The sequence below is a fragment of the Microchirus variegatus genome (assembly GCF_963457635.1).
Source record: "Microchirus variegatus genome assembly, chromosome: 7".
Taxonomy (NCBI): Eukaryota; Metazoa; Chordata; class Actinopteri; order Pleuronectiformes; family Soleidae; genus Microchirus; species Microchirus variegatus.
The window spans coordinates 3,167,385-3,183,821 of NC_139808.1; the positions used below are offsets into that span (position 1 = coordinate 3,167,385).

At 43.3% G+C, this 16,437-nt stretch overlaps 1 protein-coding gene across 1 annotated transcript in view; it reads right to left on the reverse strand.

Annotated features, from left to right (window-relative positions):
- Window positions 1-3,793: 3,793 nt before the first annotated feature.
- Window positions 3,794-16,437, reverse strand: part of prdm2b (PR domain containing 2, with ZNF domain b) — a gene marked incomplete at its 5' end in the record, with an annotated part of 21,408 nt that continues 8,764 nt past the window's right edge. Inside the window, 3 exons of the mRNA XM_083892074.1 lie at window positions 3,794-5,994; window positions 7,074-11,677; window positions 11,799-11,909. Coding sequence (XP_083748200.1) covers window positions 5,977-5,994; window positions 7,074-11,677; window positions 11,799-11,909 — 4,733 coding nt within the window. The 3' untranslated portion in view covers window positions 3,794-5,976. The remainder of the gene's footprint in view (window positions 5,995-7,073; window positions 11,678-11,798; window positions 11,910-16,437) is intronic.

Sequence of the window (16,437 nt, forward strand, 5' to 3'; positions counted from 1 at the left end):
TACCGGAGCCTGTAAGGACAAACGCGAGAGAACAAATCAAGCGTCTCTTTACTTGTAGCAGGAAGTCCCGCCTCCACTCTCTCCGCTTCGTCTGCTACGGCCGCGGTAGCTCCGCCCTCTCCCTCGCCTCACGAACCTCATCTGCTGACACGGAGAAAGACGACGAGGACGACGTTTGACCAGCTGCGGACACCGTAGCGCTCAGGGAAGGGAGGGGGTGAGCAGACTTTGTAAATTTCAGCCTCTCCTCTAGAGCACTATAAACTACTTACTTCACCTTTAAGTTTCGTTTTCTGACACAACTGGCAACCCGTGGTTGCTCGGCAGCTGAGACTTTACTGACTGCAGTGATTGGTAGACAGCGGTAGGTGGCGCCACATGACGCCAAAACATGATTTCAAAACATAAACATGATTTGCAGTCTGCAAATTTTTGAATGCAAATATTTTGTCAGTACTGTTGTTGTTGGTGAGTTCAGATTGTTTATATGAACATTATTCCTGAGTCTCTGTGACATATAAGGAGGATTTTACGGCCAGTTGAGATTTTGTGAGTGCGGTTAATCACATTCTCCATTTCCTCAATGTAATGTTGGATTTTTTTTTTCTGTGTTGAAAATCCCCATTACTGTAAAGTATATATATATCTAATAAATGCAAACAGTCTTCAATAACCGAGCACCATGAACCACTTTAGTGTCTCCGTTTATACTCACGTCTTGCAGAAGGGGGGGGAGGGGGGGGACGGAAGCTGAGTGAATCCTATAAGCAAAACAAACAAATAACATCAACAAAGCTTAACACAAATTTGAAAAAAAAACTTTTTTTTTTCTTTTATTGTGTCAATTACAGTGATGTCTTACTTGAGGTCATTTGGAATTTCGGGTCTTTGTTCGTCCTTGGATACACAATTATTGATGCATAAAAGGCAAAACATCGGGGGAAAAAAATGTTCTCTCTTGGAAAAATAAATTAGCTTCAAATCATCGTCGTTTCAAATGACTTTACATATTAGGAGGATTTTACGGCCAGTTGATTTAGATTTATTACATAATGCACCTTTAAAAACAAATCTTGATCGAGCTCGACTTCACCGGAGACGTGATTATTAGAAACACAAACATCTGTTAAACACGGTCCAATTTAACAGCAACACTGAGTTCTCCTGAGATCAATCACATGACCGGTCTCGTGTGCGTTATACGCATGTGATATAGTTAGCATAGCATTTATTCACAGATGACAGTGTGATGTCATCGAGCACCAGTCTCTCTCTCTCTCTCTGTGGTCACGCCCAGCACAGAGAACAGAGCTGCGTGGAACTGCGTTTTTTTTTTTTATGAATAGAGCTGAAGCGCCGTGCACAGCAATCAAGAGAGAGTGCAGTGATATTTCACTCTGACAGAAAGAGTACAGTGCAGCACTCGTCTAAAATCCACACCCCTACACACACACACACACACACACAGAACAGGAGGAGCCATAAAACACATCCAGCCATAAACTGCACCGTCATGGCAATAACATCACCTCCCCTGTCCCATCATATAGAGAAAAAGCCGAGTCAGTGGATCAAACCCAACACACAGATTGTTTGAAATTCATTACTCCATCCATCACCGTGACAACCCCCCACGTGTGTCACGCCAGCATCCGATCCACACGAGAGAGGTCACGTTCCTGTGGATTTTGCGAACGCGTTTGCGTTACACGATCGTGGCCCGGGTGGCGATCGCGTTACACTCAAAAAGCCACGTGAATTATTTATGCCGAGTCATCAATGATATCGACGTAGATAATCTGTTCAGATTAATAACACGCGTCCTCCTTTCTGTTGTCGACGGGGTTTATTTTGAGAGCTGAGTGTTAAATAATTCAAAACGTCGTCTTTTTTGTTTACACACTGGTTTGTGTGCAGCGTATTATCATAAAAAAACTACATCTTGGACAAATCCTCTGCAGCTGTGGAGCAATCAATTATTAACACTTGCTCCTACTAACAATTCTCTGGAAATAAGGTTAATGATTTTGCATTTTCCAGTGTTCGCCGTACTTTACTGTACGTGATAAATGAGATATTTAAGTTATTTTTTCCTGCTATTCATAAATGCATTTCCGCGGTATCTCTTTTAATATATATATATATATATATATATATATAACTCTGTCCTACAGTGGAACAAAACAGTAGCACAATCAATTACAATGAATCCAGAGCCCAATACTAATAAACAAGTTAGTTTCTCCCAGTGCGTTTGCGAACTTAATCCCGGCGATTTACGAGTGCAATATTACAGAGACTAAACCGTGAGTGGTCGCGTAAAGAACGAACATAAAAGCAGCGTAAGACGCGTTAGATGTGTAGAAAACCAATGAATATAAATATGGGAGTGTTTCACAACTGCATATACACAACTCTCTACACAAGGAATGATTCAAGTTGTTTAAAATTTACTTTAATTAAATTATTATACCCTATTTCTGCAAGTTAAACTAGTTCCCTGGTGTCCTAATGAACATGTCTATGACATGCTTTGGTCAAAAATACCTCAAGGATGAAGCACCACAGCAGTTTAACCACCCTGCCAAAACAGCCCTGTTCAGAACGCTCGGTTTATTAGCATCTCTTTAAGTCCACCTTAAAAGAAAAAGTAAAAACGAAACTTAAGGGACAGGAAATGACATCAGCGACAGCAGCTACTGAGAGCTAACGGCGGTTAGCATTTGGAAAAGTGATCATTTGCAGGCTCTAGCAGGCACATTGCCATCAATGCATCCACTGGACAGATAAATCCTCTGAGGCTGAAAGTTTGTGTAGAACTCTGTGCTGCACTGTGGAGCCAAGAATAGAACTTTTCGCGGACTTCCGGTCTTCGGATGCCGTTGCCCTCGCCCGTTTTACGGACAAAGCGGAGCTCCGCGAGACAACAATTCCAGGAATTTAGCGCATTGTGACGTCCCAAGTCAACATCGCGCGTTTCATCTCCTGTACTTAGACTGAGGAGGACCACAAAAACACGAGCGAGTCATCTTTTTTTTTCCCAACACTTTGCCGACTCACAGGGCCTCCAGAGTCCCAAATATAAGGATTTACGCGATTAAAAAAGTTGATTTTGCATTTTATGGGACCTTTAAATTTTGTGTCAAGTGCACTGTGCTCCAAATATAGATGGAGACGGTGCAGCAGCTTCAGAGGCGATGGTGGCCGTCACTGCCCTGTAAGAGCGAGAAAGCATCGACTTATTTAGACTCGATTTACGTTTAGGAACACCTTTCGATCAAACTCCTGACCAAAAATAGATTTCTCTTTTACTGCCTGTAGGTCCCTGACACACGGTGTTAAGTACAGGAAAGCAATTGGCAAATGTAATCTGGAAATCTTTATTACAAATGCAATGGCAGGGACATCTATTACATTTATTTTATTTTTTTTTTAAAGAAAGAGTCCTGGGGTATTAAGTGGTCTGCGAAGGAGTGAGAGCCCATTTTGTGAGTGCGGTTAATCACATTCTCCAATTTCCTCAATGTAATGTTGGATTTTTTTTTTTCTGTGTGTTGAAAATCCCCATTACTGTAAAGTATATATATATCTAATAAATGCAAACAAGTCTTCAATAACCGAGCACCATGAACCACTTTAGTGTCTCCGTTTATACTCACGTCTTGCAGAAGGGGGGGAGGGGGGGGACGGGGGAGTTGAGTGAATCCTATAAGCAAAACAAACAAATAACATCAACAAAAAGCTCAACACAAATTTGAAAAAAAACCTTTTTTTTTTCTTTTATTGTGTCAATTACAGTGATGTCTTACTTGAGGTCATTTGGAATTTCGGGTCTTTGTTCGTCCTTAGATACACAATTATTGATGCATAAAAGGCAAAACATCGGGGGAAAAAAATGTTCTCTCTTGGAAAAATAAATTAGCTTCAAATCATCGTCGTTTCAAATGACTTTAGCCACAACATGCTACAAGCATTAAAGCACTGCCTGTGTGTGTGTGTGTGTGTGTGTGTGTGTGTGTGTGCTACAATGAACATAGTCCAGGAGGGAAAAGGTGGGGCTTAGCGATGGGAGGGACTTAACTAAAACATACGCTTTTTAATGGTGGGGGGACATTTTCATCATGTATATATATATATATATATATATATATATATATACACATATGCATACACTACCGTTCAAAACTTTGGGGTCACTTAGAAATGTCCTTATTTTTGAAGGAAAATCACTTTTTTTCAATGAATATAACATTAAATGAATCAGAAATACACTCTATACATCGTTAATGTGGTAAACGACTATTCTAGCTGCAAACGTCTGGTTTTTAATGGAATATGTACATAGGTGAGGCCCATTCCCAGTGTTCTGATGGTACATTTGCTAATCGCGTTAGAAGACTATTGGATGATTAGAAAACCCTTGAAAACCCTTGTGCAATGATGTTAGCACAGCTGAAAACAGTTTTGCTGGTTATTATTTTGAATAAAGATCATTATTTCTAATCCCGTCAATGTCTTGACTATATTTTTTATTCATTTTGCAACTCTTTTGATGAATAAAAGTGGGACTTTTTAATGGAAAACACCAACGGAATTGTATAGGTGACCCCCCAAAACTTTTGAACGGTAGCGTATATACAAAAATGACTTTTCCATCAGAATCTAAAAACAAAATCAGCCAGCGTCGCACGGCTCTCGACACACACGAGAAACAGCTTTTTCCGCTGAACACCTGCAGCACTCAACATTTCCTCGAGGATCTGCCATCATCGTGCCTATAAACGCTGCGTCACTATCACGGATCAAGGAGACAACCCAATTTTTCGAGATTTGTCAGGAAAGATTGTTTAAGTAGCATTTTCGCACCAATTTGGCGCCAAAGTCGCCAAAGTGCAACAGGACCCCCCCCGGTTACATTCCATTGTTTACCGACGGATGAAGCCAATCTTTACCTATCGAGCGACAAATGTTGGCAGGTTGTTTTTTTTTTTTTAAAGTGCTGTAAGAACACTGGGTTGTGTGAGTGATATCAAAAGAATGATTTTTCAAGAAGGATATTATTTAAAAAAAAAAGGAGTTTACACATAAATCCCCCGTTATTTTACAAGTGGCAAATAAAAGGAAAACAACAGAAAGGGAAAGTAAAAGTTTAAAAAAAAGAAAAAAAAAGACAAACTTTAGAGATTTAGACCAAAGGAATATCTGTCAGGCCGCACATCCAACCATAACCATTCACATACTCACCACACACATATACAGTGTTCCTGAGGACCAATTTGTGCAGTCGACGACTGCCAATTTTTCATTTTTGTTTCCCAAACAAAAATACACTGAGATATATTCTACAATATGATTACTACAGATTTTTTTTTTTTTTTTTTTAAATCAAAACATTGCAAAATCATGTACAAACTGAAGTAGGTGCCCATCGTGAGACAAGGAAATTGGCTTAATCTAAGTTTACACGCTATTCAGCACATGCATTAAGAGACTGTGAACATGTCCACAAATCCAAACAGAAGGGAAGAGGGGGAAGAAAAAAATAAAGAAGTAAAGAATTAACATTATAAGTATCTCTTACACTAACTGATACATGATTGCCGTTTGCAATATATCAGTTTTCCAAGATAACGGAGCCCTAATGTTACTGTTTTGGGTCAAGTTATGACACAATATTGTATATATTAACTCAATGAAATTTACAGTTTCTTTTTCCATTTTTTGACTTTTTTTTTTTTTTTTTTTGCAAGGCTGGCTAAAAATCGAGGCTCAGATGATTAGACGGAAGATAAAGAGAGTTTTGCTCCTTAAATCCAGCAAAAGGCAGTTGAGTTGAGCAAAACTTCACGGGTTTGCGAGTGAACGAATCCACCGACGAAAAAAAAAAAAAAAAAACATCGGCCTCAGTGCTGTCAGTGTCTTGGTAGAGAGGTGAGCCACCGTGTCACAGAACCAGCTCAACAGTGTTCAAATGGCTCACTTTGTCAGCACCTCCTGAAAACACATAGAAAACACAAAAGATGAGCCACTGGTTTTGTCGGTGGATCGGTCATCTCACTGTAAGTCGTATTGTGTAAGATGTGTTAGCGTTGTTGCCGAAACACCAAAAAGGACCCGGGTTTGAGACCCAGTCGGAACAAGTTTGCATGCAATTTCTCACTCTTATTTGGCATTTTTACACTAGACATTTTGGCCGCTGACAATTTTTTGTCGGCCTAAAGCTGGCGTATACCGGCTAAGGTAAACCGTGGCTTGGAGGGGTTTGATTTTCATTGTTTTTAATGCCGCTGTCAGTACTGTTCTCTTAATATAATAATGCTATAATGCTCGCCTGATAGCTGGCTGTAAACTGTGGAATGGATTTCCCTAACGGAGGCGTGCATCATTACTCCGCGTCTCATTGAGACACGCCTCAGTCAGGAAATCCATTCCACTTTTTGCAGTCAGGGAATCACTTGTGGAGACATTTCAGCACACACACGGATCGGATATCTCTACAGTTGAATCGGTAATTTCCCATCTGTGAATTACTAGATACTGGATCGGATCGGCCCCATCACTACTAGTGACCTGTCTAGGGCGGATCCCGCCTTTCACCCTATGTAAGTCAACTATTTTTGCCATAAATATTGGCATTAACTTTTAACCCCTTAACACCTCAGGCTCAAAATGTCCTTATAAAAATGCCCAAAAAATCCAAATAAGTGATTTTTTTAGTTTATTCAGAATTTTCTAATATGTGGCAGTTCTTTGCAATTTACTGCATGTTAAAATTGTGTATTAACTATTTAAAATGAAGAGAATCAAATGGAAAAAAAATGGAAATAGTTTTAGGGTAAAAAAAACTGCTGCAATTGTACGTGAGCAACAGATTTTGATGTTGGCGTTAAATTAGAAGGTTGAATAAACAGTATAAAACATATTTACAATAAAATATTTGAGTCCTTGTCTCAATGTGCCAAAAAACAGCAAAAAATACCATGAACTGATATCAAAATGTTATTAGTGTTTAAAAGTCATCATCAGGATATTGTTACAAAATACAACACAAACACACAAAATCAAACTCTCACCTGAGTCTCTTTTGGCTCTTGAGTTGGTGGCTCCTCAGTTTTAACTTCAGCAGGTGGAGCAGCACCGGACATCTGTAAGCTCCGGGTCACCGGACCGCCCACTCTCTCCCGCGATCGCAGCGAGAAACGTTCCTCTTTCTTCGGCTGTTGTGGTTTTGGTGTCGGTGGAGATTTGGCGTCCGCCAATCTCTTGGGCACTGCTTCTTTATCAGCGCGCTGCATTCTCATGGCTGGCTGCTGCTGCTGCTGCTGCTGCTGTTGCTGTTGTGCCGTGTCACCGGGTGTGTCCAGGACGGGCAGGGTGGGAGGTAGAGACTGAACTTGGCCCTTCTTTGTTTTTTTGTTAGCAGAAACGGGGGTTGGGAACGGCGCGGGCCTTTTTAGTTTGCCCAGAGTAGCAGCGGGTTTGCCTTTCTTTGCCTGGGCGGATCCAGGTTTTGTTGCGCCAGAGCTTCGAGCTCTGGTCTTCCCCAGGAGTTTCGGTTCGGGTTTTGTCTGCTGCAATTCACTTTCCGAAGCTTTCTTCCTCAGACTCATGCTTTTATCGACCCCAGGCGCTGCCTCTTTTTTCACCTCTGCCAGACCTTTTTTGCCCTTTTTCACAACGGGTTTCTTGGGACAGCTGAAAACCATGTGTTTACCGAGACTCGCGGGATAAGTAAACTCTCGGCCACAGTGCGGACACACGTTAGAGGGCAGCCCTTCTTCGGTTTTAACTGTGACTTTCTTTGCAGTAGTGGCAGCTTTATTTCTCTGAGAGATTGCCTTCTGGATCAGCTGGTTTTTCTTCTTACTGAGGGCACTCATTTTTGTTTTGCCAGTATCTTGGTTAAAGTTAAGTCTCTTTGGCTGACCCATTCTTCGGAAAGCACTCTGGCCCACAGTAGCTGCTGTGGGCGACGCGACTCCATTCGGGCTCTTTACTATTTGCTGGAGGGGGATGGGATTCTTCTTGGGAGTGTAACGCTTCTTGTCGCTCGCGTTGGCGCAGGCCAATATGTGCTTGTGCAGTTCGGGCATGTTGTCAAAGCTGTTGCCGCACTTGGTGCAGCGGATAGCAGTGGTGAAAGTCTGCGGTATATTGTGGGTGGTGAAGTTAGTCGCCGAGGCAACTGAGCCAGCATGTGAACGACTGTGATAGGGAAAAGGCGGTGGTTTATAACTGGGGTAGTGTTGATTAATGCCAAGGCGGACATCTGGGCCTTTAGGCTTCCCTCCTCCTGAAGCCATGATCTTTATTGTAGTGTATAGCTCCTCATTGGGGTCCTCTGCTCCATCCTCTGCATGATTACCATTAACATCAGGTTCCTCTTTCACTAAATCACTGTCAGCGGGTGGCGTGGGTTCATTAGTAATCTCTGGTGCTGGTGTCGACGGGCTGCTTTCCACTTTGGCTCTGGACGGATCCGTGTAGTTCTGCGGCCTGAGCTTGCCGTTCTCCACAGTCGTGTTTGAACACACCTCGTTTGGATGTAGGTCGTTCTGGTGCTGCTGGAGATTACAGAGAAAGGCGAACTCTTTGGAACATGCCGAGCACACAAAGATCCGGCCCACTCCGTGTAGTGTTGTCCGGTGAGCCAGCAGGGCGGAGGCGTCCTCAAACAGCTGCACGCAGAATTCACACTTGAAGGGCCAATCTACGGCGTGAACTGTGATATGTCCGCTGAGCTCTTTGATGGAGTTAAACGGCTCCTCGCAGACATTACACACAAAGGTCTTGCAGTATGCAGAGTCGACTTCCTCAGTCTCGGATACTTTATCGGTTGGATTATCGAGAGCAGCCGGCTGAGATGGAGTTTCAACACCATTCTGAGGTGCATGATTCGAAACTGGCAACTCGTCATCGCAGTGCTCTGGCTCTTCTTTTATCTGTATCTGATGAAGGGACCGTGCCGGGGATGGATCGTCTGATACGGGAGGCGAGTGTGAGGAAGAGGGGGATTCTGGGTGAGGTGAGAGAGAAGCAGCAGAGTCAGGTTTTAAAGACATTTCCATTTCACAAGAGTCAGTGTCTAGGTTTGAATTGCCATTGAGGAGGCTGTTCTCCACGTCTTCTGTAGTGTGCAGACCGACTGATGCTGGTTCAAGAGGACTCGGTGTCGATCGATTAAGGTGTTCTTTAATTGGAGTGCTCATGGAATCCAACGGCTCGGCGACAGAGTCCTCTTCCTCGCAGTTGCTTTCTTCAGCCGGCAAAATTTCTTCCGACTCCGACTCGTCTTCAACTGATCTTGGAGACATTTCCGGCGAGAGGACGGGAAGAGGTCGGAGCGCAGAACAATCAGAAGGCGGAGACAGAGGAGAGCTAGGCATTGCTGGTGGAGAAGGTATGGTAGGTAATACAGGGGGAGGCGGCGTCGGCGAAGTCAAGCTGGAAGCACCAGGTGAAGGTGGGTTCATGGGGACGGGGGTCAGAGAGGGCGGAGAGGGGTGGGCAGACTCTGGTGCAACAGTTGGAGAGCGAGAATGGAAGGAAGTTAGGTTTGCTAGGACAGAGGGGCCCTCCTCTCCAGGCAAAGTCAGGCCTACATATTCATTCATCAGCACCTTTTCGAGCATGCTAGTGTTAGGCTTTCTCTTTTTTATCAGCGGCTGTGGAGCTGGATTTCCCTTAAACTCAGGCTCAGCACTGCCCTTACGTGTCAAGCTTAAATCCAGAGCAGAATCCCCAAGCACCTTGTTTAAGTTGTCGCTTTTACGAATGACTGAGTTTGACAGATCCAAGGGCTGTTGATTACAGGCATTTCCACCGCTACCCGAAGAGAGTGGGCTGTGTATATTACTATTATTTCCAGAAGGACTCGGGGTGTCTCCGTCATCTTTGTCCAGTATGCTCCCAGGAAGTGGCATGCTGAGGCTCTCCAGCTTTGGCACCTTCAGGGCGTGCGGGCTTGCCAACTCAGCTTTACAGCTCTCAGTTTTGTAGGCAGGACTGAGCTGTGGAGAGGACGGGGGAGAAGATGTTCTCCTTTTAAACCTGCCTGAAGACCCTGGTATCTGGGTGACTGACAGCGGGGAGGCCAGTCTATGGCTTTCTGTTAACACAGCAATGGTTGATTTCTGAATGTCTTGTGTCTGAAGGAGCTGTTTAAGTTTGGGTGATAGATAAACGGTTTTCTCTCTAAGAAGTGCGGACGAGTCTGTGGCTTGTTGGAACAGTCCTCCCACTAGCAGGTTGGACGAGGAAGATGTGGAGGAAGATGAGGATGCCGACGAGGCTGTGAAAGGTGCTGATTCAGTCTCCACTTTAAGGCTGGGAATAAATGGAGGCGTAGACGTTCTCCTCTTCGCTGCTGGCTGGCCGACGTTAGAGACGTGCTTTACTGCGCTCATTCTGCCCTCCAACTTCAGCGGCTGACCGATCTGACTGGGGCTGATGATGACCGTGTCCAGACCAAACAAAGTTGCCGCTCTGGAGTCCACCTCTATGACCTCACAGGTGCTCACTGTACTGGTGGACACGATCTTGCCGTCGATGTAGAAGCTCAGATTCTCAGAGATGTTTTTGGATATATCGACTGTGTAGTCGTCCCTGTCTGCCTCATCTTCCGTGTCTGCACTTGGCTTGTAGACAAGTGGAGGGCTGGTGTTGAGGGACTCGTCGGGCTGCTGCCGCTGCTGCTGCTGTTGCTGCTGCTGCGTCGATGCCTCCTGCAGCAGCATTCCTTTCCTGCGAACCCCCTTTGGTAACAAGTGCCGTTCGTGTATTCTACGCTGGTGTCGCCGCATGTTGGTGTGCGTGCCAAATGCTTTGCTGCAATATTTGCAAGGATGGAGTTCCTTTGACTCGCCGTTATCATCCAATGTAAAGGGTTGGTCGCCATGGGGCCCCAGCTCCTTCCTCTGCATCTCAGAGTTGTGCAGATTTCCTCCGGTAAACTGGGACCCTATAGCAATGAACTGACTGGTTGGGCTGGTGCAGTCGGGACTTGAGCCGTCAGTCTGCAACACGGGACTAAGTAGACCCGCGGTTCCAGCGAGAGAGCCAGGCCTTTTCTTATGTCCGTTCTCGTGTCTTCTCTCGTGCCGCCGCCTCCCCACTTGAGAGCCAAAGGATTTACTACAGTACCTGCACTTAAACAATTGCGATTGCTGGTTAGTGATGGCATGAATGTGTATGTGACGCTCCAGACCCTGCCTGGTGGTGAAGTGGCGCTCACAATGCTTACAGGGATATGACTCTCCGTGTGGATCACTTTCGAGGTCACCATCGGGGTCAAGGTCAATGTCCAGATCCGGATCGGCCTCTGGTTCCTGTCCTCTAAGAGAAGAGGACTCTAACTTTTGCTCTGAACTTTTATGGCTTTCTTTACCAGAGGTCACCAACAGGCCAGACGGCTTATTGTGCACGGAATCAACTGCTACCGAATGCTGCTGAACTTCAGTTAGATCCATCAGATCAGCAGCATCCTCCTCCTCTTCTTCATCTTCTTCCACCTCCTCTTCTTCCTCCTCCTCCTCCCCATTATTCCGGTCCATCAATGCTGTTGACATATCTTGCACATCTTTGTGGTCAGTGCTTCCCATGGGATGGGTTTCCTGAAGTTCCTGCAAGGTCCCTAAGGCCGACGGCCTCTCCTCCTCCTCCTCCTCCTCCTTCAGGCCTGTAAACAAATAAGCATAAATAGCAAATTATGCTTAGCACTTAGCACACATTTGACTGAAGAGTGCTTGTGACTGCGTTCATTTACACAAACTCTTACTCTGGAAATTAAGTCAATTTACCTTCCTCCCCATCCCACATCTCTTTGACAGTAGGTTTGTTTCCACTTCCACTCGTTTTCTTAAATCCGCCCAAACCAGCCTGTCTGGCTCTCTCCAGCAGCTTTCTTCTTGCTGCAAAAGCAAACACACGCGCGTCACATATCAGGCATTGTATCACGTTATAAAATCACTTGCCAATAATATTTTTGACAATGCTTGCGAGGAATTCACAGAACAAAGCATTAAAAAAAAACAAAAATACAATTGACCAAATGCAGGGGTTTGGATATCTATTCCAAGTTAATAGCAGTGAGCAAATTGGCTTAGGTAATGGAGTATAACAGCACCTTTAGAAACCATTCTGAGGAAATTAAAAGTGCAATCTGGAAAACGTTCAGTAGATACGGAGGCCCGTAAAATAACCTAATCTTACATTTTTTGAATCCTGAAGCACAAATTGTGTGTGAAATGTGAACTTGCATCACGCATCAATAAATTACTAAAATAATTGATGAGATAAAGTCTCAAGTGATGGCAACCCTTTCATTATTTGGATTTTTTTTTTCAGCTCCATGTCTGACTTAAAAGGGTTCTCTGGCAAAGGTTCATAATAGAAGTGTGTCAACAAGGTCATCTGACCCTGCCTACAAGGCCTAATTCACACCAGTGACAAACATACTCCAGGTCAGTCATCTGACCAACAGGGTAAGACGCATTCTACTTGATCTACAGCAGCACAACACGAATCCAAAAGGAGTGAAGAAAATAATTAACTTTGTATATATATCCAGCAATTAATGAGCCATCGCCTTCACAAACGCTTGGCTGAATAACAAAGAGGATGTTTGATATTAAAATGAGGCAAACAAGACAGGTGAGATTAACGTCTTCCATGCTTGACGAAGTATAAACAGATTATGTCTTAAACCTAGAGCCTTTTCTCCGTTTGTGGGATTGACAGAAAACTATTAGAAATAACAAAAGTCATTCATCAACAAGCTGCCAAAAAATTAGAAATAAAAACCGCAAGGAACTATAACTCATGAGTCAGTTGACGTCTACCATATGTCATATACAGTTCAGACTTTATATAACGGTATCTATATTTGTTGATGTATGTAATAACACTGCATTTTCAATTTCCACAATAAAAAAAAACTCTCTAACAAATGTTTTGAGGGAGGTTTAAAAGTTGTGAAGTGCAATCAAAGCAGATTTAAGGAATAAAGAACGGCACTTCTCGAAATAAAATGACTCGACACATTTCCCCCCGCACTAGAAAACTGGCAGATACAATGTACGAGAGGAGGTACAGTGTGTGTGGACTGATGAGGAAAACACAACATTCCTCAACTTGCGAGAGGCAAAACATTACGACAGCGATAGATGGGAAGCAGCAACGAACAAGCCCAGTATGAGGTTTTGATTTTGCTTGGTATTTTTATTCTATTATGCAATTTGGTGCCACGTACTGTTTAGCAGTGAACTATAATTGCTTAACAGCAGTGAATGGAAACATAGATTTTGTTAGAAATCAGGATACTGCATGTCAAAGATGTTACAAAACTTTAAAAAAAAAAAAAAAAAAAAAAAGATGAAGGCCAGAGCTACTGTACATGCTTTTGTTTATAACGGATTCATTTTCGCAATTTTTTTAATTTGTCTCAGTTTAATCAACCACATGATCCAATGGTTCTGGAAACATATTTAGCAGATGAAAGTGTGACAGAAGTCTTTCAAAGTGCAGGACTCAAATGTTGGAACATCCCTTTAACCCCAGGCGTGTTTGATGCTGTTAATAATTCACTGTGAATGTTTTAGAGAGTTTAGGACATGACAATTTAGTGGCATTATTTAAAAGGTTTTAATATCTGAAGCATAGAGACGTTAATGTTATACAGCTAGGCCAGGGGCGTCACTCATTTTCACTGAGGGCCCCGATCAGAATAATGGTTGCCCTTAAAGGGCCAGATGTGTCTGTAAGATAGAATAAGCCTTTGAAGCACGAGTGATTTCTTCAGCCATAATAAAGCTAGCTTTCACTGCCGCATGGTTTTTAGGTTATGACTTTTATGAACACATTCTGCTGCGATTGCAGTTTGCCTTTTAATTCTTTGACAAGTTGTTGTTTTTCTTGCAGGCTAACTTTGGCATACTTGGCTCCTTGTTCGGTGTCAAAATGCAGACTAGAACACAAACATGTATTCGCCTTCCCATCTTTCTTGAAACTGCCTTCCATCTGCATCAATCTTTCTCTTCCTGGACATTTTGGGATCATTTGTGGATATTTCAAATCTCAATTTCATTCGTCGCATGATGCATATACAATGATACACTGCAAACTAGGGGCAGGATGCCGTCACTTCACGGCTAACACAATCGCCATGCATTGCGGGAAATGTAGTTTATGGTCAACACGCGCCTTAAACGTCGACATTCGACATGGCGGGCCACATAAAATGATGTGGCGGGCCACATCTGGCCCCCAGTCCTTGAGTTTGAGCTAGGCTATAACAGCACTATTGTTAGCATCCGCATGTTCACCATCTCCTCACTAGGGCGGATGGATATGGCCAAAGCTGTATTATGATATAAAAATGTTCTAATTAAGCCTGTGTCACACTCGAGGATTTTAAAAAAACGTGGGAGAGCACAGACAAAACAAACTTGTTAACTGATTTTCAATGTTTTAATGCTGAGGCAGCACAGACTAGACTGATACGGTCAAGACGCTGGACCACACATCTGGTGTTTGATCAAATGATTTCAGGGAGGAAATTCCTAGGGAAACTTTAACGTGACTTGGGAACTTGAATGCAAGACACGAAGGTGGACTGTCAGCGTCGTCAGGTAATAGCTGTCGTGTGTGCGAGAAGACGGAATCAACTCGGCTTGTACGAGTAACGTTTTCTAAACAAATGTACGCAACATCCATTTCCTGGGTTATGCTCCAGCCCCAATCGGGTCAGTCGTAAATATATGAAATGCGTTGAATGCTTACCATTTCAAAATCGGGAATAATCTGACACGTCAGATGTTAAAATCGCGTCCGTTAACCCCCCTCACACTACGGAATAAAATAATCTGGACAGTTAATCTGAAATTCAAATCTGAAAGGAGGCACCCACGATTGTCGGAGGGGCCAAATCGGGACTAAAATCTGGATGATCGTCCTCTAGTTTGGGGGAGGCAATATCAGTAATTATTAGCGCTGTCATGCGTTAATGCGGCAACGGCGTCAACGTTAGCGTTTCCACGACGACTGACTGGAAAAAGACGCATGCGACGTCACGTTTACGTGAATCCGGGTTGTTAAATGAGTTTGTAAAGTAACGCTAAACTTTAAAAACAGAGGCACACACACACAGTACACAGGTACGCACGGGTAGTAGCATTTGTAGCGCTCTAGTTCGAATGTAGGCGCGCTAACGGCGATAACGCAGCTAACGGAGCGATCTGGTAAACGGTGCCCAGACTCCGGCGTTGCGGCGCGTAAAACACGACGCCGCGCTCGTCTTTTTTCGGTCAGTCGTCGTGGAAACGTGACGTGCGTTAACCTATTGCGCAGCACTAGTAATTATCAAAATAATAAATATATTTTGAAAGATTTTTGATGCCGAGTAAAAGATGATTTCCCAACATCTTTATGGACCAAAAAAGAAAATAACACTTCATAACATAATGAGGTAAAATACTTGTGTAATAGTGTGTTTAACACCATGTAAAAACATATTTATACATGAGAAAAAAACGTTTTTAACATTGTTATTGAATTCCTTAGCAATATGCATTATTACGTTGATATGTTATATATATATATATATGTATTGTTATTGTAAGCTCTACTTCTCGCCACAGCTATCGTTGTCATTTCTACTGATTATTTCTGTTTCCAACATCTTTATGAACCAAAAAAGAAAATACACTTCATAACATAATGAGGTAAAATACTTGTGTAATAGTGTGTTTAACACCATGTAAAAACCTTTGTTAACATCGTTATTGAATTCCTTAGCAATATGCATTATTACGTTGATATATTATATATATTGTTATTGTAAGCTCTACTTCTCGCCACAGCTATCGTTGTCATTTCTGCTGATTATTTCTATCCAGAGTTTATAACATCTGTTCCTGTGCATTCACAGACCTAGCCCGTTTAGCCCATGGCTAGCATGCAACACCCGAGTCTTGACAACTCGATGAACTGGTTCTTCTGGGACAAATCGACGTTTCGGTGCAATTTTTAACACTCGCGACAGAAAGTTATCGCCTCATTACACGTTAGTTACCCAGTAACTAAACTACAACTAGCCCCGCCGCGTTCGGGACAAGCAGCCAGCTAACTTAGCTATGCTTGTTAGGCCATCATCAAGTAGACAGCGCTCACCGATTGATGGCTTTCATGCTTTAGGGAAACTCAGGGAAGGTCACATCCTCGACACCGTCAGGAGCGAAAGGAGGCAAAACAAAAAAGCTAAACTAAAGTTTCTCGGGAAGCTCGTTTTAACGGCTTAAATGAACATTTAGCGGCCGAAGAGGTGGCTCGCTGCGAGGAGCCGAAATACGCGACTTAAAAGGTGTGTGTGTGGGGGGGGGAGAGAATAAAGTGCAGAGAAGCCCCGCACATACGCCGCGCACATCGCTACCGTTAACGCTA